This window comes from Elephas maximus, chromosome 3 (genome assembly GCF_024166365.1).
Source record: "Elephas maximus indicus isolate mEleMax1 chromosome 3, mEleMax1 primary haplotype, whole genome shotgun sequence".
NCBI classification, from domain to species: Eukaryota; Metazoa; Chordata; class Mammalia; order Proboscidea; family Elephantidae; genus Elephas; species Elephas maximus.
Window position 1 is genome coordinate 195,651,335 of NC_064821.1, and position 23,984 is coordinate 195,675,318.

Genomic DNA, 23,984 nt, shown 5'->3' on the forward strand with positions numbered 1-23,984 from the left:
CTGGGCTTCTATAGTTAATAAATAATAGTGGGCAATTTATGTCTGTTTTTAAAAATAAATTTACATCCCTACTTCACATAACTGAAAATTCCAAAAAATAAAGACATAAATACAGAAATCAGTAAAAGTTAGATTCCTACCTCTCACCAAAAAAAATACATATATAATACATTGAGTGAATATTAAAAAAAAAAAAACTGAGAAAGCATTATCAGAAAACATAGGAGGATATTTTTATAACACGCTCTGATAGAAGATGACAGAAAGACAAGAATCTCAGAAACTAAGAAAAACATTGAGAGATTTAGCTACACAAAAACTAAAGTTCCATATTTTAAGATTCACTGTAAACAAAAAGTGAAGTGAAAGATTAGACAAAACCATGTGTATCACATACAATGGAAAAATGGTTAAGATACCTAAGATCTTAAACTAATTTTAACATCATGGTTAAAATTTACATAACTGAGCAGACATACGAGACTATGTGGGCAGCTCCTGCCTGGAGGAGAGATGAGAAGGCGGAGGGGGACAGAGGCTGCCTGAATGGACACGGGGAATACAGGGTGGAGAGAAGGAGTGTGCTGTCTCATTAGGGGGAGAGTGACTAGGAGTACATAGCAAGGTGTATGTAAGTTTTTGTATGAGAGACTGACTTGATTTGTAAACTTTCACTTAAAGCACAATTAAAAAAAAAAAAAAGACGTGTTAGGGAAATGCCTAGGAATCTTGTAGACACAGGCCTCTGTTAAGATTCATAGTGGATTTCCAAGAATTACAGGGGTGGAAAAAGGAGTGGAGCAATTCAAAGGGCAAAATATTTGATTCCTATTTTTTTATAGGTCAAAATAGACATAATAAAGAAATTTAAATGCTCATTTAAAATATAACCTTGTAATACTAACATTTAAGAATGATCATGAATGTAATTCTTCTCTCTTCTGTTTGTCAGGAAACCCTGGTGGCGTAGTGGTTAAGTCCTATGGCTGCTAACCAAAGGGTTGGCAGTTCAAATCTGCCAGGTGCTCCTTGGAAACTCTATGGGGTAGTTCTACTCTGTCCTATAGGGTCCCTATGAGTTGGAATTGGCTTGACGGCACTGGGTTTTTTGGTTTTCTGTTTGTCAGAGTACTTTACAACAGAATTTAATTTGCAAGATAGCAGAGTATTCTAGTGTATGGATATGACTTATATAACCATTTGCATTGGACGTATAGTTGAAATTACTTTTGTTGCAATAAATAATATGACTGTCAAAAAATTTACATAATTGTTTCTAGGAGGGGCAGAAACTGACTGAAAGAGGGTATGAGGGAACTTTCTAGGAAGATGGGACCATGCTATATCATGACAGGCATTTGATTTACTCAGGGGCATGCATGCATTTGTCAAATGAATGGGACTGTGTACGTAAAGCCTGTGCTTTCAACGGTGTGTAAATTACACCTCAATAAACAGTTCATATAAAAGCATAAGAAAAAGAAATGAACACAAAGAAAAATGGGCAAAAGCTAAACACAGAAAACTTCTAGAAGAATTATAAACCAGCAGTCAATTTATGGAGAGATGCTCAACTTCCTTAGTAATTTAAAACATTTAAATGGAAATAACAGTGATATTTTTCCCTACACCTTCATTCTCTTCTTTACTGTTGATGAATATGTTAGTTGATACAATTTACAGGAGGGCAATTTAAGAGTATTTAACAAAATCCTCTAATGTACGTAACCTAAAATGTAGTAATCTCAGATATATATTAATTTATCCTTCAGATAAACCAACATGAATGCATAAAAAGATTTTTTTTATAGGACATTTACTTTAGCAATGTTTTTACAATATGAAAACTTTGGAAGCCACCTTAAAGTCCACCAGTGCTGGGAAGGATTAAAACTTATTATGGCTTGCCTATACAATGGAATACTGTACAGCCTTTTAATATAGTACAGTAGATCTATACAGACTTGAAAGTATTTCACGATATTTTGTTAAGTAGGCATATTTTTAAATAACTATACTTACATACATGTGTATGTGTTTGTACAAAACTATCTGGAGAGTCATAAGGTACATTTTTAACAATGGCTACCCTTTGTGGTGTCCTATTACAGGGACAGCTTCAACTTTTTTATTTTTTATACAAACTGCTTTTCATTTGTAAGAGTGAGTGTGCGATTGCTTTCAAATTAAAACACAGACTCCAAACCATATTATACATGTTTTCAAGAAATTTATGAATGAAAGAAGGAAAAAATGTATTCACAAATCTTCTAGAGGTTGCAGCAGACACAGAATTTTGGATAGAGATTATTTCTCATAAATATTGAGACGTTTAGATCAGCCTGGATGACACATTATTAAAATTGAGTGTGGCCACCATAATTCTTTATGTAATTTTGTTTTAGTTCTAATTTGCTAACATGACCCAAAATATAGTGAATAGTGTATTTTAGGCAGAAACATGATGATTAACCTAAGTGGGGTTCTGTACGGCCTGTGCTGAGAAAATACTTAGACAAAACCATGGACACAGCTGTCTTGTTGGAGCAGTTCTACAAAACCACTCTCCCTGGGTCCACGCACTCTAAGCTTCACTATTTCTCCACCAGGAGAGCCCAACCCCTTTTATCCCACCATTTCCTCTTGCGAAAAGAATTAAGAGCACGTTTTGACCCATCCCAGAGGAACCAGCGGGAAACCAGCTCTTCCATAACACAGTTCTTCCCACTCCTGTATCCACGTTAGTTCTCCTGGATGGTCTCTTCAGGGCTTACAGTGACTTCACGGTAGATGAAGGATTAGGCTCATGGAGCAAAGCACCTGGGTGAGGTGTACCAGAAAGCCGGCTCCCCTGTGATCTCTGAAGAACATCTTGGATCTGAGGCTTGGGCTCATGGATGGTTTTAAAAAGGTGGAATATTCCATAGTTTTACATTGCATCTTCATAGTCCACATCCATATTGCTTGCCTGCTTCACCTTAGAATAGATGGCTAAGGAGACCTGGAAGCAAAGGGTCATAGATAGGACTAAAGCAGAGAAGACAGCAGAACATGCCTCCCACCAGCCCACTTCCCCTGTAGCCTAGATGCATACTACCATGTTATACCACACAGCATATAAATTAGAGCCTCTTTGAAGACTGTGGTCCAAGGGCAGCATTTTCAAAGGGTCTTCATCCCACTGGTGGGCCACAGAGGTGCTCCTGATGAGCTACAAACTGACCCAAAGATGCAAGGGCTTCTCTCATTCTTATGGGCTGTTATAAGGCAGTTCCATGGGCTGTCATCTATTAAGGGATGTCAGAATTTTGTATTTGTAAACTAAATTTAGTGTGTCACTGGAGCTTACCAAGGACTTGAATTCTGTCTTGTTATGGATTGAATGAAAACCCTGGTGGCGTAGTGGTTGAGTGCTACAGCTGCTGGCCAAAAGGTTGGCAGTTCAAGTCCACCAGGCGCTCCTTGGAAACTCTATGGGGCAGTTCTACTCTGCCCTGTAGGGTCGCTATGAGTCAGAATCGACTCAACAGCAGTGGGTTTGGTTTTGGTTTTTTATGGATTGAATTGTGTCCCACCAAAAATACGTGTTGGTTCCCAACTCCTACAGCAGTGGATACAATCCTAGTTGGAAATAGGGTTTAATTTGTTATGTTAATGAGGTCATATGAGTGTAGGGTGTGTCGTAAGCCTAATTACTCCTAAATTATAAAAAAGAGCAGATTAGAGACAGGTAAAATAAAAGTCATGTGAAGCTCATCAAGGAACTGAGGAATATTGGGGCTACAGAAGCTAAGTATCTTCCTCCAGAGCCGAAAGAGAGAGAGCCTTCCCCTATAACTGGTAGCCTGAATTCAGACTTCTAGCCTCCTGAGCTAGAATTTCTGTTCTTTAAAGCCACTTACTTTCAGTACTTCTATTATCGCATCACTGGGAAACTAAGTCATGTCCTGAGACATCTGGTTGCCCACACTACGCTAGACAAAATTATAAAGCACCTGTCGCCTTTGCACACACAAAAGGGTTGAAATTCTGCAATTACCAGAAACGATTTTTATAACATCGGTGATGTCTTAAGTTGTTCAAGGTTCACAAATCACTATTACAATCACTATTAGTATAGGTTTGTTTAATAATAATTTAGTGGATTGTTTGGCTAACCTTGTATCACAGTTATATATGTATGGCTCAACAATATTTGGGACACAGAATTTCAAGTAAATAGGCTTTTTAGACTAGGTAGTACTATGTTTCAACTACAAATCATTCATATGCCTATTGCTAAATGTCCATTTAAAACCAAAACCAAACTTGCTGCCATCAAATCGATTCCGACTCATAGACACCCTATAGGACAGAGTAGAATTGCCCCATAGCATTTCCAAGGAGAGGCTGGTGGATTTGAATTGCTGACCTTTTGGTTACCAGCTAAGCTCTTAACCACTACGCCACCAGGGCTCCAAATGTCCATTTAGGCCTCCAAAATATTCCTTATACAGTGATACTTTATTGTTACAACGCATTTTTGACCCCAACTGTGTGGGGAGATGGGGAAGGAGGTGGACTATGAAATCGTTTGCTTTTCCTAAATGACCATAATTTTAAAAGTTTGAGAACCAGTGCCCAGAGGAAAGGCAGCAAGGGCATGGAGGAAAGAACAACAGGGACTTTAACTCACCTCATCCTCAGTAAGTGTCCTTGGCGGCTCTAAAGTGGAGAAAAAGATAAATACGCTAAGTCCCCACTTCTATTGAAAGTCCTTGCCTAAACTGGCATTAATATAGGCTTCTTCCTCTCCCATCTGCCGCCCGTGAATTGAATTCCATTAATATTTTCACTCTTGCTTTTCTACCTATTACAAATAAGATTTCCTTACTCTACAGGGGAATATTGGCAGCCCGGGGGTCGGGAGTAAATACACCCCTCCTGACAGAGGAGGGGTCTTTATACCACTCAGATTTGCTGAGCCCAACACGCGTGCGAAGCGCAGCAGCAAAATAATTAGGTGGCTGTGATGGGGCTGCTTTGGGAGGCCGTGGGACCACTCCGAGAGAGCAGACAGAAGCCATCGTCTCTGCTGCTGCGGTGACACTGGGCAGTGAGACGTTAAACAGGCCAAGTTAACGTTAGCACTGTGATCTACTCCAGGCTGCTTCCGGACCAAGGACCAGTTTTCAGAGAGGGACGGTAGTGCTCAGAGCCGGCTCCAGGCAGCTGCTCTGCTGGGCGCCGCCATTGAGTCTCCTCTTGGTTCCAGGAAGGAAAAGAGGCAGACACAAAGTCAGTCCTCATCTCTCACCTGCTGCTGGTTTCCGTTCCTGCTGGCTACAGTAGACCAGGGAATAGACGTCATCCCCACTTACAACGTTCACTGAAAAAGAGGAAAGGAGGCATCAGGACACAGTCTCCTCTTCTTGCCGTTCGACTCACTCCATACCTGTCCACCCATCACAGCCCTGAAGACACAGGAGTCATTTATTTGCAGAGGTGGCTGGGGCCCAGCATGGCCAGGTTGTGTTAGCAGACATCACCCCGTGACCCCTTCCCCAGCTAACTCTGCACATTTTGGCACAGGTCATTTGGGACACCTCACCATTTTCATACACAGGCTGCGGCGGCGCTGGGGTAGGTGAGTTGACATAGGTAAAGTCTTGGGGTACAGGGCTGGGAGGGCTCCTGCAAACACAGAAACATATGCTTTCATTTGGGGTAGTGAGTGAGACGTCGAAGGAGAGAAACCTGTTAGAAACTGTCTTGAGTGGAGCAATAATTCCTGGGCAAATCAGCATCTGGATGGCACGGCTCTATGGGACAAGCCGCCATCCTCCACACGGGCTGCGTGGGGCATTGCAGAGTGTGGTTGGTGGTGTTGGTAGTTGCCGTGAAGTCGGTTCTGACTCATGGTGACCTCATGTAGAGCAGAACTAAACCTTGCCCCGTCCTTCACCACTTCACAATCTTTGGTGTGTTTGAGCCTATTGATTGTTGCAGCTACTGTGTCAATCCACCTCCCTGAGGGTTTCCCTCATTTTCACCGACGCTCCTTTACTAAACACGATGTCCTTTTCTAGTGACTGGTCTTTCCTTATGATGTGTTCACAGTAAGCTAGCCAAAGCCTCACTATCCTCGATTCTAAGGGACATTCTTAGGGCAGAGCATGCAGTAGGGTGTATTTTTCATGAGTGTAAGGTCCTTCCTTATCTGACTGTCTCCCTGTGGGATCGCTCACACCCAGAATAGTGTCAGTCACATAATAGGTATTCAGTAAATATTGAATGAAGAATATGGATTCACCCTAGATGGAAAACAGGTGGCTAGGTGGAAGAAGCAGCTTGAGAATGGGCCAGAAGAAAGTGGTCCCACGTATACATGCACCACTGAAAGAGTGTTACTCCGATTTGGGGGAAAAAATCTGTTTATCGTTGGCATAAATAATACACTATAAAAATATATCAACTAAATATTGGTATCCCCAGATGGAAGTATTTTAAATCTTTTCCTCCTTTAAACTTCCAAAGAACTTCAACAACTTTTCAGTAAGTTTATTACTCTCTGTCTTGCATTACAGAAATGGGTCTATACCTTGTTGTTGTTTTTATTGTTGTTGTTAGGTGCCATCAAGTTGGTTCCAACTCAGAGCAACCCTACGTACAACAGAACAAAATGTTGTCCAGTCCTATGCTATCCTCACAATTGTTGCTGTGTTTGAGACCATTGTCACACCCACTGTGTCAATACATCTCATTGAGGGTCTTCCTCTTTTTCACTGACCCTCTATTTTACCAAGCACGATGTTCTTCTCCAGGGCCTGGTCCAACCTCCTGGTCTAATTTTTTTACCTACCTTAAAATACTTTAAGACTCTCAAGATCTTTTCATATTTTCAGGCCCGTCATCACTTAACAGAATGATTTACAGGCCTTCAGATATGGTGGACTAATTGAAAGAATGTATGACTCTAGTCAAAGCCATACAACTTTCTTATTTTTACTAATGAAGTAAAAGAGATGAATTAAGAAGAAAGATGAAAGGATTTAAATGAATTAGTTAATATATGAAATCGAACAGAAGAGGAAGAGAAATTGAAGGTTCAGTCAGCAGTGGAAGGACTCTGGAGTGACAGTGTTTGATATAATGAAGATATGAGAAGCTCATGAGAGAGGACAGCTCAAATTTTTTTTAAATTATTTTGCTGCATTATTGGCACACACAGAGAAAGCAGAGGCCTCACCTGAGTGGATCCCTGGCTGACCGTTTTCCTGCAAGTCAAACAAAGAAGTACACATGTGAATGGAGGGAGCCCTCTCTCTCAGTGTTTTCCTACAGCACCTGTGCAAGGAACGTCCCTTGTGCCCGATACCCATCCATGGCCAGACCCCAGGGTGAGCTCAGCGGACAGCCTAGTGATCGTTAGGCAGAGATTTCATCCCCAGATGAAGAGACTTGGGTCCAAAATAGTTCAATAGGGTCAAAGACACAAAGCTCGCTTGTACCAGAACTAGAATTTGAACCTAAGCCTCCAAAACATCAAGTCTATTGTAATTTTTGTTTCTGGTTTTGCAACCACACCATCTAATCTTTTCATGACAAGAGTACTTGCAGGTAGGTATTGCCACAGTCCTATTATAAATGGAGTGAACAAAACCATTGCTGTCCAGTCAATTCCAACTCATAGCAACCCTAAAGGACAGATCGGAACTGCCCCATAGGGTTTCCAAGGAGGGCCTGGTGGACTCAAACTGCTGACCTTTTGGTTAGCAGCCATAGCTCTGAACCACTACGCCACCAGGGTTTCCATAGATGGAGTGAGGAGCCCAAATATGCCAGAAAGGCTTGAAATTTAAATACAGATCTCACATTGTCCTCTCTTGCCCAGTTTCCAACTTGCTCAATGGAGGACAGGAGAACAAATTTAAACATACAAATGAAGACAGGATTACCAGTTGTGACAGAGCATGGACCTAAAAACTTGGTACTCTGGTGAAGAATAATAAAAGGGAACAGTTGTAGGCTCAGTGGCCAAATGAAATCTCTTTGAGGAAATGGCATTTAAGCTGAAAAGTGAGAAAGATCCAGCACTGAGTAGAAAGTATAGATGTGTAGATGAGTAAGTCAGGGAGAAGGAAAAGGTAACAATTTATGCATTGACTAGAACAAGGGTATGGTCAGTATAGCTGGAGCTCTTAACTGTACTTCTCTTCCGTTGCTGTTAGTTGCCATCGAGTCAATTATAACTCGTGGTGACCCCATGTGTGCAGAGTAAAAGTGCACTCCATAGGGTTTTCAACGGCTATGACCTTTCAGAAGCAGATCTGTCTTTTGAGGCACCACTGGTGGGTCTGTACCACCAATCTTTCAGTTAGTAGTCCAGCACTTAGCAATTTGCCCCACCCAGGGAACCAACTTCTCTGTTGTTGTTTTAGGTGCTGTCCAGTTGGGTTCCAGCTCATAGTGACCGTATGCATAACAGAACGAAACACTGCCCGGCCCTGCTCCATTCTCACAATTGTTGCTATGTTTGCGTCCATTGTTGCAGCCACTGTGTCAACCCATCTCACTGACATTTCTCTTATTTAGTTAATTTCTATATAAAAAATTAAATCACAGAAGCACAAGCTTTCAGTTGAACCTTAACTGATAACACATGGGAGATAGAGGACTATTTGAAAACTTAGTTAATAGGTGCCATTCCTACTCATTGGCGGTTGTGAGCAGACCTATAGCCAGGGTGGTTAGCAGGATATATTCATATTTTACAATGTACACATCACAGATCCAGTCTAGTCCAGTGAAAACAAATGTTGCAGTAACAGATTCCCAATCTCTATAAATACTAACCTATTTTTTTCTTGAGCCAGTAACAAAAGAGGAGGACGACAGCGGTGGGACCAAGGGTGCCGAGTAGCCCCTCGATGACTCCTACAGTAAGAAGTTCCCTTCTGTCCTTGGTAGGCACTGAAAGGAGAGACCTGTGCATGAGCTTGGGGTACGGAGAGCAGAGATCTTGGGTGTGGGTTGCAGCCAGGATCTGCTCTTCTTAGGGGCTTGCAGCATATCATGTTGATGAAAGAAGAAGCGCCCAGCATTTTGGCCCTCCACACTCCCCAGATGCATCGCTTAGAACAGCACCAACCGCAGAAGCTCCATCTTTGGTAGCACCCCACCAGCAGCACTGTGGCAGCATCAACAAAACTTTCTCAGGAAGCTGGGAAAGAGACATGGACCAACACAGTTCTGTAGCCTGAGCTATACCTGTGATGTTGAGTAGCACGGCTTCACTGTGCTGGGTCCCCAGGCCATTGTCGGCCTCACAGAAGTAGTTCCCAGAATGCTCTGCAGTCAGGTTGAAGGATGCTCCTCCTCCAGAGGGGGCTGAGCTGTTCCCCAAGATGATATCTTCGTGATAGAACCGGTATAGGATTGGGGGAGAGCCTCTTTGGGCCTCACAGTGAAGCTCCACCACTTCCCCCACCACAGCCTGGGCCCCAGTAGCCCTGAGGGTGAGGACTGGATGAGACACTGGAACTGACAGAAATAGTCAGGTGTCAGAGGGGTCTCTTATGCTGGCACAGACTCATAATCACTGGCCACAGAGGCTCAGCCCCATTTGAACTTCCTCAGGGTGTCCCTAGGGAACATGGAGCCCAGCTTGAGACCTGCTGGTTGAGACGAATAGTGAAACTTACTTCTGACAGTGATGCTCACCAGCCCACTGAGGCTGGGGCCATAGCCATTGTCAGCTGCACAGTAATATTGCTCAGCATCACTCTCCCTCGCCGTAAGGATCTCAAAGTCTGCAGTTAAGGAACGCAGGGTCTTTGTGCCCAGTTTGAAACCCATGGCCCCTTTGTACCAGAGGAAGGTGATGTTTCCTGTGCCCTTAGCGACCGAGCAGACAAGGACCAGCTTTTTTCCCTCCATCACCTGGCCCCCTGGGGGCTGTGTCTCCAAGCTCACATCAGAGACGCGGACTCCTGTGTGAATAGAAGATGACATAAGAGGAGTCTGAGTAGGGAGGATTTCAGGGGCAGGGAGCAGATATGACAGCGATGAAAGCAAAAACCCAAGGTAAAGTCAGTGATATATACACTTTAAAGGAAAAAAGGGAGTCTCTGCTGATTTGGAATTGCAGATGATAGTGTAAGAAAGCAAAGAATATTGAATACACCATGGATATACCATGGACTGTAAGAAGAATGAACAAATCTGTCCTGGAAGAGGCACAGCCAGAATGCGCCTTAGAAGCAAGGATGGTGAGACTTCATCTCAGGTATTTTGGGCATGTTATCAGGAGGGACGAGTCCCTGGAGAAGGACATTATGCTTAGTAGACAGCGAAAAAGAGGAAGGCCCACAACAAGATGGATTGACACAGTGGCTGCAACAATGGGCTCAAGCATAACAACAATTGTGAGGATGGCACAGGACCAGGCAGTGTTTTGTTCTGTTGTACATAGGGTCCCTGTGAGTCAGAACTGACGTGACAGCACTTAACTAAGTGTAAGAAAGACACCATAATATTACCATGGAGGATGTAGGTCAATGTGACTCCCAGATATAGAGAGAGATTCAGGTACATCTCTAGACCAGCTCCTATTCCCATGGGAACAGAATACAGCAGACAGGGAGGACCAGTTCAGGGAGGACCATCCCTGAGTTTCCAAACCCTCAATTTTCTAGATACAGTAGTATGGTGGGTTACAAGTTCAGGTTGCAAATCGAACTGCCTGTGTTTGAATGTTGGTTCCAACTCTTACTTGCTGTGTGTCCTCTATCAAATTACTTAACTTCTCTGAGACTCAATTTCTTATCTGCAAAATGGAGATGATAACGATAGTTATCTTCCGTAGTTGTGAAGATTCAATTCGACAACGTGCAGCATTAGGACAGGACTTGCTGTACACTAACTGTGCGTGAAGACAGCTATGATTTTTTTGTTCCGGTCCAGTTTCACCAGTGTTGAGTTTTAAGCATGTTAGGAAAACCCAGCCTTTTGGAAGTAGTAGACATTTGCTTTATGGCACAGTGGATATGCCTTTGTCTGAGAATAGGAAAGGATGTTGGAAGTGTCCATCCTGAAATGGAATAACATGGTTCAAAATCACTAACACCCTCTTTTCTATTTATCTTTCAAAATCAAGCTCCAACTTCCTTCCATAAGCCCTTTTCCAATAGCCTATTCCATATTCGTCTTCTATAAAACCTCTTACCACCTCAGTCAGATTTCTCCTTCTCTGCAGCCTCTACTAATAGCCAACCCTAGACCATACAACAGCACATAGTTTATCTCAGGTATTCAGGGTGCTGGTTGAACAAACACTTCTTGTCGTCAGAGATCATGTATCATGCAACAATAATTTTCCCCTACACCTTCCAGCACAGTGAAGATACACAGTGTCTCCAAAATATTCTTCTGTTTGCCTGAATGGGAACAGCAAGGATAAGGGAACACCTCTTAAGGATTCTGTTATGGTTTGAATTGTGTCCTCTAAAAACTACGTGTTGGAGTCCTGACCCCTACGCCTGTGGGTGAAATCCCGTTTGTAAATAGGGTTCTTCTTTATGATAATGAAGCCATGTCAGTGTAGGGTGTGTCCTAAACCAAATCATCTCGGAGTGATAGAAGGAACAGCCTAGACACACAGACAAGCAAGTGTGAAGGAGAGAAGATAGATGCCACATGTAAATCGCCAAGGGACTGAGGAGCCTGGAAGAGACAAGGATCTCCACCCAAGAGTCACATCCTGAATTTGGACTTCTAGCCTCCTGAACTGTGAGGAAAAAAATTTCTGTTTGCTAAAGCCACCCATTTATGGTATTTGTGTTATAGCAGCACTAGGAAACTAGACAGATCTGATAGAGAGGTTCAGGTCCATCTCTAGACTAGCTCCTATTCCCTCGGGAGCAGAACACAGCAGAGAAGGATGACCAGCCTCATGCCACTGCCCCTTTTGGCCCACCCTGGTCGACATGCCCCACTGGCACTCACTCTGCACATCTATCCAGAACCTCTGGCTCCGTATAACTCGAGTTTTCTCTGACTTTGCCTCACACCAGTAAGACCCTGAGTTTTCACGCCACATTTTGGGAATCTGAAGCTTTGGGGAGGTGTTGCAGGGCAATCTCTGGTTCCAGACATCACTGAAGAAGCAGAACTGAAGCTGGACACCTGCTGTCTGTGGAGCTGGGTAGATCTTACAGATCAGAGTCATCGAGCTCCCCTCTATAGGCCGGGTGGGACTAGCTATCAGAAGCAGCTCTAGAGAAAAAAGAAACACATATTCCAGGGTGAAGGGGTTCAGAGTTCCTGGTGAGGGGCACTTTTGGTTCTCAGCACTGGTAAACAGGGCTCAAAGAACCAGCCAGCTGGACACACAGTCTATCCCTCATATGACCCTCTCACAGTGGCCTGTGGGCTTCCCTTTGCCATGAGTCCACTCTGCTCACACCTCCCACCACACACACACACACACACACACACACATCCTGCCCCTGTGCAGCAGCGTCCTTTACCTGGAATTGATCTTTTCTCTTTGTGAAGCTTCTGTCACTGGGTGGTGGAAATGGTTAAGTGCTTGGCTACTAACTGAAAAGTTGGCAGTTCAAATCCACCCAGAGGCATCTTGGAAGAAAGGCCTGGCAATCTACTTCTGAAAGATCAAAGCCTTGAAAACTCTATGGACCAATTCTACTCTGACACACAAAAGGTTGCCATGAGTTGGAGTCAACTCCACAGCATTTTTGTTTTGTTTTGCTTTGTTTTTTTTTTTGTTTTTAACTTCCTCCTCTGAATGGGGCTTGGGTGCTAACCAAAAGGTCAGCAGTTCAAATCCACCAGCAGCTCCTTGGAAACCCTACGGGGCAGCTCTGTTCTGTGCCATATGGTTGCTATGAGTCAAAATTGACTCGATGGCAGCAGGTTTGGGTTTTGGCTCTGAATGGGGTTTAGGGGAAGAGGAGGTGAGAAAGAGGTGGGGCTGGCTGCAAGGTCCTGGGCGCAGTCTCGCAGCTCAGAGCTTGCTTCAGATCGTCACAAGCTACGGAGACTACCTGGCAAATACTTGATGACGGAAACTTGGTTTCTTCATCCTCATTCTCAATGCAGCCTTTGATTCCTGCTTTAAGCGAGGATTAGTTAGGTATGTGGTTTTATGGCATAACAGCAGGGCCAGAAGAACACAAGGCATGAGTTAGACTTGAGCAAATATCACGTGAGGAACTCAGAAGACTGGGTTGCTTCTGAAACTCTCTTTTGACAGGAATTCGTAATCCATTAGAGCCTGCATTCCTGAGTTCTTGAGGCTGCAGAACAACCTCTTTTAACACTGTGGTATTTCACGCACACAAAAAAAACCAAAACCCATTGCTGGTGAGTCGATGCCAACTCACAGTGACTCTATAGGACACAGTAGAACTGCCCCATTGAGTTTCCAAGCAACGCTTGGTAGATTCAAACTGTTAACTTTTGGTTAGCAACCATAGCACTTAACCATTACACCACCAGGGTTTCCATTTTAGGCACAAAAGAGTAATTCTCACATTCATTAGGTGTAAACATGCCTTAGTGAAAGTTCCCCTGTGAGGGGATCTTGTCCTCCTCTCCTCATCTGGGTAAGGGAGGACTTTAAATCAGGACCAAAGCTAAATTAGTTTACATAAACCGGGATCTGAGAGAAACTGTAGCACTTGGTGCTGCAGGGCAGGGCTAGAGATGGAAGGAGGCAGTGCTACTACTCCATTTATTGTGTGGACCAAGGATTGACTGTAAGGTTCGTCTCCAAGGATGTCCAGCATTTCCTCCATCACCTCTGGTGGAGCACCCAGCTGGGAAGTACGCAGGGACCTTAGTGCCTCCGAGGCTGGAGGACAGAGATTCTCTAGCTTCAGTCTTCGGCACCCTCTGCCTTCCTTGCCAAAATACTATCTTCCTCCCCACACTGCGCTTCCCAGAAATAAGATGGTGTTCTTGAGGTCAGAGCAAGACCTGTACAAGCGTTGACCAGGCACACGTCAGGTGCAGAGACTGGCGTAAACAGCACAGCCCAGGCCCAAGGGAGCCACTGATGTGTTTATACACCTCAGCAGTGTCAGCAGGGTGTGTCTTGGACGAGCAGGGGCTGCTCAGACAGCCATTCACCGGCCTCCTCCAGTGACAAGGCACCCACAGACCGCGAAGAAGAAAGGGAAGTTGCAACTCACCGGTTGGTTCACAGAGTGGAGCTGGGAGAGAAGGCAGCAGAGATCAGTAGAGAGCAGCAAAGTTTAACTCTACAATCCACCCTCCTTCCCTCTTACCCTCCCCCATCTCTGCCTTTCTTCCTCCTTAACCTTCTCTTTCCTCCCTCTTTCTCTTCTGCCCTCTCTCCTTTCATATTCTACTCCCCTTTCCTGCCTCCCTTTCTTCCCTCTTTTCCTTTCCCCGCATTCCACATCACTTATAAAACACCTTCCTACAAAAAACACATGGCTTTTTTTGCACCATCATAAAGTAATTTATGATCACTTTTCTCATCTGTAATTAGGAAATGGTGCCTTTGCTTTTAACTACTTGGCAGCTCCCTTCTTCACGCCCCTCACTTCTAGCCCTTCAGTTCAAAAGTGTTCCTGATCCAGCTCAAGACTCTCTGCTCATAGTAACAACAGAGTCAGACAAGGAGAGTGGAGGGGATCATCCTCAAGGTCGTGGTGCCCCTTTATTTACCAAGTTCAGATCAGAGTAAGCTTAGAGACAAGAGAAGGAATTCAGATTTCTCCAAAGACATTCTCAAGGATTGGACCAAGATATTTTGGCATAATGGTCAAGAAGAGAGCATTCTGAGGAAAATGTGAGCTCTGTAGCCAGATGGGATAGACTTAAATGCTGGCTCTTTGTCTACAAGCTGTGTGACCTTGGGAAAAATGCTTTATCTCTTTGTGCTTTAGCTTCCTTCTCTGTAAAATGGAAATAATAAGAGTACCTATCCCTAGAGTTTTTGCAAGGATTAAAAAAGCTAGTACCTATAAAGTGCTTAGAATAATGCCTGAAAATGTGTTGGCACCCAATTAATATTGTTTTTTAGTATTATTATTATGTCTTTTAGTTCATGTTTAGTTTGAGATGCCTAATGTTTTAAATTAAATATTTATGTGAATAATTAGTTCCTCAGGTAGAGAGGAGGGAACAATGATAGGTATGATAAAAATCACATTTTGCTTATTCATGCATTCAACAATTTTTTTTTAAATTTTACTTTAGATGAAGGTTTACAGAACAAACTAGTTTCTCATTAAACAGTTAGCACACATACTGTTGTATGACATTGGTTAACACCCCCTGACATGTCAACACCCTCCCTTCTCAACCTTGGGTTTCCTATTACCAGCTTTCCTGTCCCTGCCTTCTAGTCTTTGCCCCTGGGCTGTTGTATCCCTTTAGTCTTGTTTTGTTTTATGGGCCTATCCAGTCTTTGGCTGAAGAATGACCCTCAGGAGTGACTTCACTACTGAGCTAAAAGGGTGTCCAGGGGCCATACTCTTGGGGTTTCTCCAGTCTCTGACAGGCCAGTAGGACTGTCTATTTGTGAGTTAGGATTTTGTTCTACATTTTTCTCCAGCTGTGTCCAGGGACCCTCTATTATGATCTCTGTCAGGGCAGTCAGTGGTGGTAACCGGGCACCATCTAGCTAGCTGTACTGGACTCGGTCTGGTGGAGGCCGTGGGAGATGTGGTCCATTAGTCCTTTGGACTAATCTTTACCTTATATGTTTAGTTTTCTTTATTCTTCCTTGCTCTCAAAAGTGTGAGACTAGTGGAGTATCTTAGATGGCCACTTACAGGCTTTTAAGACCTCAGACACTACTCATCAAAGTAGAATGTAAAGAATCTTCTTTAAAAATGATGCTATGCCGATTGAGCTAGATGTTCTCCCAGACCATGGTCCCCACAGCCCTCAGCCCAGCAATTTGTTCCCTCAGGGAGTTTGGATGTGTCTATGGAGTTTCCATGACCTTGCCTTGTATAAGTCGTGCTGGCTTCCAAAGTATTGTGTACTGTCTCACCCTTCACCAAAGTTACCACTTACCTATTGTCTATTTAGTGTTTTGCCGTCCCCATGCTTCCCCTCCCTCATAACCATCAAAGATTGTCTCTTTTTGTGTGTAAACCTTTTCAAGAGTTTTTACAGTAGTGGTCTCATACAATATTTGTCTTTTTGTGATTGACTTATTTCACTCAGCATAGTGCCCTCCAGATTCATCCGTGTTGTGAGATGCTTTGAAGATTCATCCTTGTTCTTTATCTTGCATAGTACTCCATTGTGTGTATGTACCATAGTTTGTTTATCCATTCATCAGTTGATGGGCATCTTTTTGCTATTGTGAACAATGCTGCAATAAACATGGGTATGCATATGTCTATTTGTGTGACAACTCGCATTTCTCCAGGATATATTCCTAGGAGTAGGATTGCTGGATCATATGGTATTTCTGTTTCTAGCTTTCTAAGTAAGTGCCATATCATTTTCCAAAATAGTCATATCATTTTGTATTCCCACCAGCAGTGCATAAGAGTTCTAATCTCCCTACAGCCTCTCCAATATTTATTACTTCCTTTTTTTTTTTTTATTCGTGCCAGTGTTGCCAGGGTGAGATGGTATCTCATTGTGGCTTTGATTTGCATTTCTCTAATGGCTAGTAATCTCGAGCATTTCCTCATGTGTCTGTTGGCCACTTGAACGTCTTTGGTGAAGTGTCTGTTCATTTCCTTTGCCTGTTTTTTTAATTGGATTATTTGTCTTTTTGTTGTAGAGGTGTTGGATCTTCTTGTAGATTTTAGAGATTAGGTCTTTGTCTGATTTCAACAAGCATATTTGAGTGTTTACTATATGCCAGGCATTGTGTGGGGCACTGGGTTTACAGGAGTGAATATGAATGACAGTCTGCCACCAGGGGATTTACATTATAATGAGGAGAGAGCCAATCAGCAAATAAATATATAATGTGATTTCAGAGAGTGGTCAGTGCTACAAGAAAGCAGAGAAATAAGTTACAGAATACCTGAGAACGGTCATAACTTTTTAGATAGATGTCAGTTGAGTAGAAACCTGAATGAAACCAGGGAGTGAGTATCTCTGGCAGAGTTAGCAGCAAATGCAAAGGCCTTGAGAAGGGAATGGGCTTATTCAAGGAGAAATAAGAGGAAGTGTCCCTGGGACTGACTGGGAAGGGGACGGTGGTAGATACTGATGTGTGAGAAGTAGGCTGGGGCCAGTCATGGGAGGCTTTGTGGACTTAGTAACAATTGGATTTTGTTCTAGATGTGATGGGAAACCATGGACAGTTCTGAATTAATTTTTTAAATTTGTGTAGGATCACTCTTATCCTGTGAGAACAGATTATAGAAGTGCAAGAGAAGCAGGGAGAACATTAGTAGGAGAGTTTAGTCTAAAAGAGGGAGAAGGATGGTTCAGATTAGGCAGCACTGGTGCTGTTGAATGGTCAGATTCAGTATAAATTTGGAAGGTAAAATCATTAAGGATTGCTTATGGGTCAGACCTAAAGTAAAAGAAAGAGAAGAGTTACATATCACTCCTAAGGTTTTGGCCAAGCAACTGAAATAGAGAAGTTGTGGGGTGGTGGTGGCGAAGGTGTAGGGTCAAGAGATCTATTTGGATATGTTGAGTTTAAGATGCTTCTTAGAGACTGGAGCACTTATACACTGCTGGTGGGCATGTACAATGGTACAACCACTTTGAAATCAATTTGGCACCTCCTTAAAAAGCTAGAAATGGAAGTACCATATGATCTAGCAATCCCAAGCCTTGGAATAGATAGTAGAGAAATAAGAGCCATCACACAAATAGACATATGAATACCGGTGATCACTGCAGCACTGTTCACGAAAGTAAATAGATGGAAACAAACAAGGTTCCTGTCTTAGTCACCTAATGCTGCTGTAACAGAAATACCACAAGTGGATGGTTGTAACAAGAAAATTTATTTCTTCGAGGTAAAATAGGCTAAAACTCCTAATTCATGGTGTCAGCTCCAGGGGAAGGCTTTCTCTCTGTGTCAGCCTTCTTATCAGTCTTCCCTGGACTAGGAGCTTCTCTGCACAGGGAACCCTGGTCCAAAGGGCATGCTGTCCTCCCTGTGCTTCTTTCTAGGTGATATGAGGTCCCCTCACTCTGCTAGCTTCCGTTTCTTTTTAACTCTTGAGAGATAAAAGGTGGTGCAGGCCTCATCCTGGGAAACTCCCTTTACATTGTATCAGGGGTGTGACCTGGTAAGGGCGTTACAATTCTACCCTAATCCTCTTTAACATAAAATTACAATTACAAAATGGAGACAACCACAGAATACTGGGAATCATGGCCTAATCAAGTTAATACACACATTTTGGGGAGGGGACATAATTCAATCCATGATAGTGCCCATCAACAGATGAATGGATAAACAAATTATTGTATATTCACACAATGGAATACTACACAATGATAAAGAACAATGATGAATCCAGGAAACATCTCATAACGTGCCTGAATCCGGAAGGCATTATGCTGAGTGAAATTAGTTCAGTCGCAAAGGGACAAATATTGTATGAGACCACTATTATGAGGACTCAAGAAAAGGTTTAAACACAGAAGAAAACATTCTTCTATGGTTACAAGGCTGGGGAGGGAGAGGGAGGGGTATTCACTAACTAAACAGTAAAAAAGAATTATTCTAGATGAAGGGAAGGACAACACACAATACAGGGGAAGTCAGCACAACTGAACTAAACCAAAAGCTAAGAAATTTTCTGAATACAACCAAATACCTTGAGGGACAAAGTAGCAGGTGCAGGGGTCTGGGAACCATAGTTTCAGGGAACATCTAGGTCAACGGGCATAACAAAGTATATTAAGAAAATGTTCTGCATCCCACTGTGGTGCGTGGTGTCTGGGGTCTTAAAAGCTAGCAAGCAGCCATCTAGGATGCATCAACTTGTCCCAACCCACCTGGAGCAAGGAGAATGAAGAACACCAAAGACACAAGGAAAATGTTAACCCAAGAAACAGAAAGGGCCACATAAACCAGAGACCCCATCAGCCTGAGACCAGAAGAATTAGATGGTCCCTGGCTACCACCAGTAACCGCCCTGACAAGGAACACAACAGAGTTCCTGATGGAGCAGGAGAAAAGGGGAGTGCAGAACTCAAATTCCAGTAAAAAAAAAAAAAAAAAAAAAGACTTAAAAATGGTCTGACTGAGACTGGAGGGACCCCAGAAGACATGGCCCCCAGACTTTGTTAGCCCCAAACTAAAAACATTCTGGAAGCCAATTCCTCAAAGATTAAACCGGACTGTGGGACATAAAATGATACTTGTGAAGAGCGTGCTTCTTAGCTCAAGTAGATATATGAGACTAAACGGGCAGCTCCTGTCTGGAGGCGAGATGAGAAGGCAGAAAGGGATAGGAGCTGGTTGAACAGACGTGGGAAATGCAGGGTGGGAAGGAGGAATATGTAGTCACATTAAAGGGAGAGCAACTAGGGTCACATAACAATGTGTGTATAAATTTTTGTATGAGAAATTAACTTGAACTGTAAACTCTCACTTAAAGCACAATTTTAAAAAAAAAGATACTTCTTAGATACCTGAATGACAGTTGAATATATGAGTGGTGTTCAAAGGAGAGGTCAAGGCTGGAGAAATAAATATAAGTTTAAGCTTAATGTGGCACTTAAAGTGACCAGGTGATATTACTTGGGAAAGTGTATATGGAGAGAGAAGAGAAGTCTAGGTACCAGTCTTGGAGAGGTCCAACATTTTGAGATGAGTATAAGGAGAATTCAGTAATGATGACTGAGAACCAGCAAATATTGAGTTAAAAAGAAAACCAGCAGAGTATGGTACTCCGGAAGCCAGATGAAAACATGTTTCAGGAAGAGAGAGTGCTCAACTATGTCAAATGCCCTGAGAGGCTTAATAAAATGAGAAATGAAAACTGATCACTGCATGGGGTAACATGCAAGTGGTTGATAATGTTAAGAAGAGCAGTTTCATTGGTGTGGCGTGGAAGAAATACTGATGGAATGGGTTCAAGGAAGGATGGGGAAAAAAAAAAAAAACTATAGGGACCTAACACAGTTTAACAGTTGCAAGGGGTTAGGGATGCAGAGAAATCTCAATGAGGGTATGAGGGGATTATTTGAAGTGATGGAAATGTTCTGTATTTTGGTGATCGTGGTGGTTACATGTCTCTGGACATTTGTCAAAATTCACAAGAAGTAGATTAAAAAGAGAATTTTCTGGTAAGGTAAATTTAATATGAACTTTACATAGAAAGGATGGGAAGAGATGAAGTCAACAACTCACTGGAAACTTTGTAAAGAGAGACAGAGAAATGATGCAGTAGATGCAAGAGACCATTAGATCATATTTCTATTTTTTCAGATAAAAGACATTGTAGCATGTTTGTATATTCCTAGGAATAATCTAGAATGGAGAAACATTTTAATGATGGATCATGTTTTTAAGAAATCAAGAGAACCTCGGACTCAGTGCACAGCAGAGAATCCTGTCTTAGATAGGAGGAACCAAAAACCAAACCCACTGCCGTCGAGTCGATTCTGACTCATAACGACCCTATAGGACAGAGTAGAACTGCCCCCATAGAGTTTCCAAGGAGCGCCTGGCAGATTTGAACTGCCAACCTCTATGGTTAGCAGCCATAGCACTGAACCACTATGCCACCAGGGTTTCCTAGATAGGAGGAGGGACGATATATTCACGGTAAAAGGAGGGAAGGCAGAGTCTGTGAGTACAGAGATGGCTGGGTTGGTACATACAGCACTAGGAAGATGAGGAAAATTTCTTCTGATTGCTTCTATTTTCCCAGTGACATATGAAGCAAGGTCATAAATTGAGGGTAAGAGGAGGGTTTGAGGAGAAAGAGAAGGGATGGAAGAGTGGTCATCAAGAGTGGGAGACCATGGGCTATGAAAATATAGCAGGCTTGCAGCACTAATGATGTCCCATTTGAAATTTGGGGTCCTACATTTAAAGTGCGATAAGTCAGCAGGATTATGCCTTTTGTCTAAAATCACATTCAGCTCCTTAGGCACAAGTGGGAAGCGCTCAGAAAAGTGTGTTAATTGGGCAAGTGCTGTAGAGGAAGAGAGATTCGGGTGTATCCAAAGGAGCATTGTGGTGATGGAATCTCGGCTGAGCACTGTGAGATGTGAGAACATGGAGAGGAAGAATTGGCAATGAAAAAGTGACCCAGGGGAGCTGAAGACATGGTAAATATGGAGTGCTAGAGAGAGCGAGTATTGACAATAGGGTGTGGTGAAAGGAGGAGTAAAGGGAAATATCGCTGATAGTAAGAAGGGCAAGGAACTGAGCAGCCAGTTTTTCCCATGAATTGTATTTGTGGCTGTTGAAACAGGCACAGGGACAGAATTAGTGGTGGAAGGGAAGACAGAGACAGTGAACACTTTCTATGTGATAAAAACTGAAATGATAGCTTTCTTCAAAAATGTGGCTTTACCGCACCTTCCTGCCTGACTTGGAGCCCCTAGTTGGAAGTAGAGCCCTGAGCACCCCTGAGCATCCCCAGGCAGAAGGTTAGCCCTGGGAAGTTCCCACAGCTCTTCAGGAAGTGGAGCCCCAGTGTGATGGGATCCCATACTCTGCTTCGAGGTGTCCTACTCACCATAGATCAACAGCAGGAGCCTCAGAAGCATGAGGGTCAGGTCAGGAACTGTAACCGAAGATGTCCTTTCATCAGAGAGAATTCACCTCGGAGTTAAGAGGCAGCAGCTTGTCTGAGGTTTGAGGAAGTCAGGATCGGAAGTTACTCTTCAGCACGAGTTTACAAAAATAGATGAAGGAAGAAGAGAGGTGTGGAAGAGCACGGTGTATGCAAAGGTATAGTCTTCACTCAGGGTGTAGAAGACTATGCATTTCTCCTGTTTCCTGTGGAGGGTGAGGAAATCAAAAGTGCTCCTTTGTGTAGTTCGGTGCTGTCCAGTTGGTTCCGCCTCATAGCCACCCTATGTACGACAGAAGGAAACACTACTCGGTCCTTCGCCATTCTCACAATTATTGCTATGTTTAAGCCCATTGTTGTAGCCACTATGTCAATCCATTTCATTCAGGGTCTTCCTTTTTTTCATCAACTTTATGCTTTATCAAGCATGATGTTCTTCTCCAGGGACTGGTTCCTCCTGGTAACATGTCCAGTTTATGCAAGATGAATTCTCACCATCCTCCCTTTTAAGGAGTGTTCTGGCTGTGCTTCTTCCAAGGCACATTTGTTCATTCTTCTGGCAGTCTGGTAGATTCAGTATTCTTTGCCAATGCTATAATTCAAAGGCATCAATTCTTCCTTATTCACTGTCTAGCTTTCACAGGCATATGAGGCGAATGAAAATACCATGGCCTGGGTCACGCATACCTTAGTCCTCAAAGTGACTTCTCTGCCTTTGAACACTTTAAAGAAGTCTGTTGCAGCAGATTTCCCCAATGCAATACGTCATTTGGTTTCTTGACCACTGCGCTTTTATTGGCATCGATAGTGGATCCAAATAAAATGAAATCCTTGACAACTTCAGTCTTTTCTCTGTTTATCATGATATTGCTTCTTGGTCAATTTAGGATTTTTGTTTTCTTTATGTTGAAGTGTAATCCCAACTGAAGTCTGTAGACTTTGATTTTCATGAATAAATGCTTCAATTTCTCTTGACTCTCAGTAGCACAGTTCTGTCATCTGCGTATTGCAGGCTGTTAATGAGTCTTCCAATCTCAACACCTCCTTCTTCTTCCTGTAGTCCAGCTTCTCTGATTATTCGCTCAGCATACAGATTGAATAAGTATGGTGAAAGGATACAACCCTGATGGGCATCTTTGCTGATTGTATCCCCTTGTTCAGACTGAATCACGGCTTTTTGGTCAATGTACAGGTTCCACATGAGCACAGTGAAATGTCTGGGAATTTCCGTTCTTTGCAATGTTATCCATAATTTGTTATAATCTACACAGTTGAATGGCTTTGCATAGACAATAAAGCACAGGTCAACATCTTTCTTATATTCTCTACTTTCAGCCAAGATCCGTCTGACATTACTAATGATATTCCTCATTCCCTGTCCTCCTCTGAATCTGGCTTTAATTTCTGGAAGTTCCCTGTTGATGGCACTGCTGCAGCTGTTTTTGAATTATCTTCAGCATAATTTTACTTGCATGTGATGTTAATGATATTGTTCGATAATTTCTACATTCCATTGGATCCCTTTTCTCTGGAATGGGCATGTACATGTATTTCTTCCGGTTGGTTGGCCAGGTAGCTGTCTTCCAAATTTCTTGGCATAGATTAGTGAGCGCTTCCAGAATTGCACTCATTCATTGAAACATCTCAATTGGTTTCTGTTAATTCCTGGAGCCTTGTTTTTCGCCAATGCCTTCAGTGCAGCTTGGATTTCTTACATCAGCATCATTGGTTCTTGATCATATACTACCTGCTGAAATGGTTAAACATTGACCAATTCTTTTTGGTACAGTGACTCTGTGTATTCCTTCCATCTTCTTTAGGTGTTTCTTGTATTGCTCAATATTTTGTCCATAGAACCTTTCAATATTGCTACTCGAGGCTTGAATTTTTTCTTCAGTTCTTTCAGCCTGAAAAACACTGAGCGTGTTCTTCGCTTTTGGTTTTCTCACTCCAAGTCTTTTCACATTTCCTTAGAAAACTTTGCTTTGTCTTCTCAAGCTGCCCTTTGAAATCTTCAGTTTAGCTCTTTTACTTTATGATGTCTTCCATTCACTTTAACTACTCTATATTCAAGAACAAGTTTCAGAGTCTCTTCTGACATCCATTTTGGTCTTTTCTTTTTTTCCTGTCTTTTAAATGAGCTCTTGCTTTCTTCATGTATAATGCCCTTGATGTCATTCCATGTCTTGTATGGTCTTTGGTCATTACTGTTCAATGCATCAAATCTATTTTTGAGATGGTCTCTAAATTCAGATG

The 23,984-nt window shown here is 42.7% G+C and overlaps 1 protein-coding gene across 6 annotated transcripts; it reads right to left on the bottom strand.

Annotated features, from left to right (window-relative positions):
• Positions 1–1,885: 1,885 nt before the first annotated feature.
• FCRL1 (Fc receptor like 1) lies at positions 1,886–21,892 on the bottom strand. Of its 6 annotated transcripts, none has more exons than XM_049880872.1 (11): positions 21,672–21,892; positions 14,196–14,216; positions 11,986–12,255; positions 9,684–9,971; positions 9,250–9,393; positions 8,836–8,952; positions 7,229–7,256; positions 5,591–5,673; positions 5,297–5,368; positions 4,676–4,704; positions 1,886–3,001 (listed from the first exon to the last, which is right to left on the bottom strand). In XM_049880872.1, exons 1-11 carry the CDS (start codon positions 21,700–21,702, stop codon positions 2,930–2,932), a joined length of 1,155 nt encoding a protein of 384 aa, XP_049736829.1. In that variant the 5' UTR covers positions 21,703–21,892; the 3' UTR covers positions 1,886–2,929. The 6 variants fall into 6 exon arrangements, 5 of the variants coding, with proteins under 5 accessions (XP_049736829.1, XP_049736826.1, XP_049736827.1 ...); XM_049880869.1 differs by having other exon boundaries at positions 9,250–9,522; XM_049880870.1 differs by lacking the exon at positions 14,196–14,216 and having other exon boundaries at positions 9,250–9,522.
• Positions 21,893–23,984: the final 2,092 nt, after the last annotated feature.

Excerpts from the sequence above, each read along its gene's own strand:
- FCRL1 (XM_049880869.1), bottom strand. The coding sequence starts at position 21,702 with ATGCTTCTGAGGCTCCTGCTGTTGATCTATG. Across the intron at positions 7,257-8,835 it reads CTGGCTCAAGAAAAAAATAG|GAAAACGGTCAGCCAGGGAT; the intron begins GTTAGTATTTAT and ends TTTGACTTGCAG. Across the intron at positions 5,369-5,590 it reads GCAGCCTGTGTATGAAAATG|TGAACGTTGTAAGTGGGGAT; the intron begins GTGAGGTGTCCC and ends CCTCTTTTTCAG.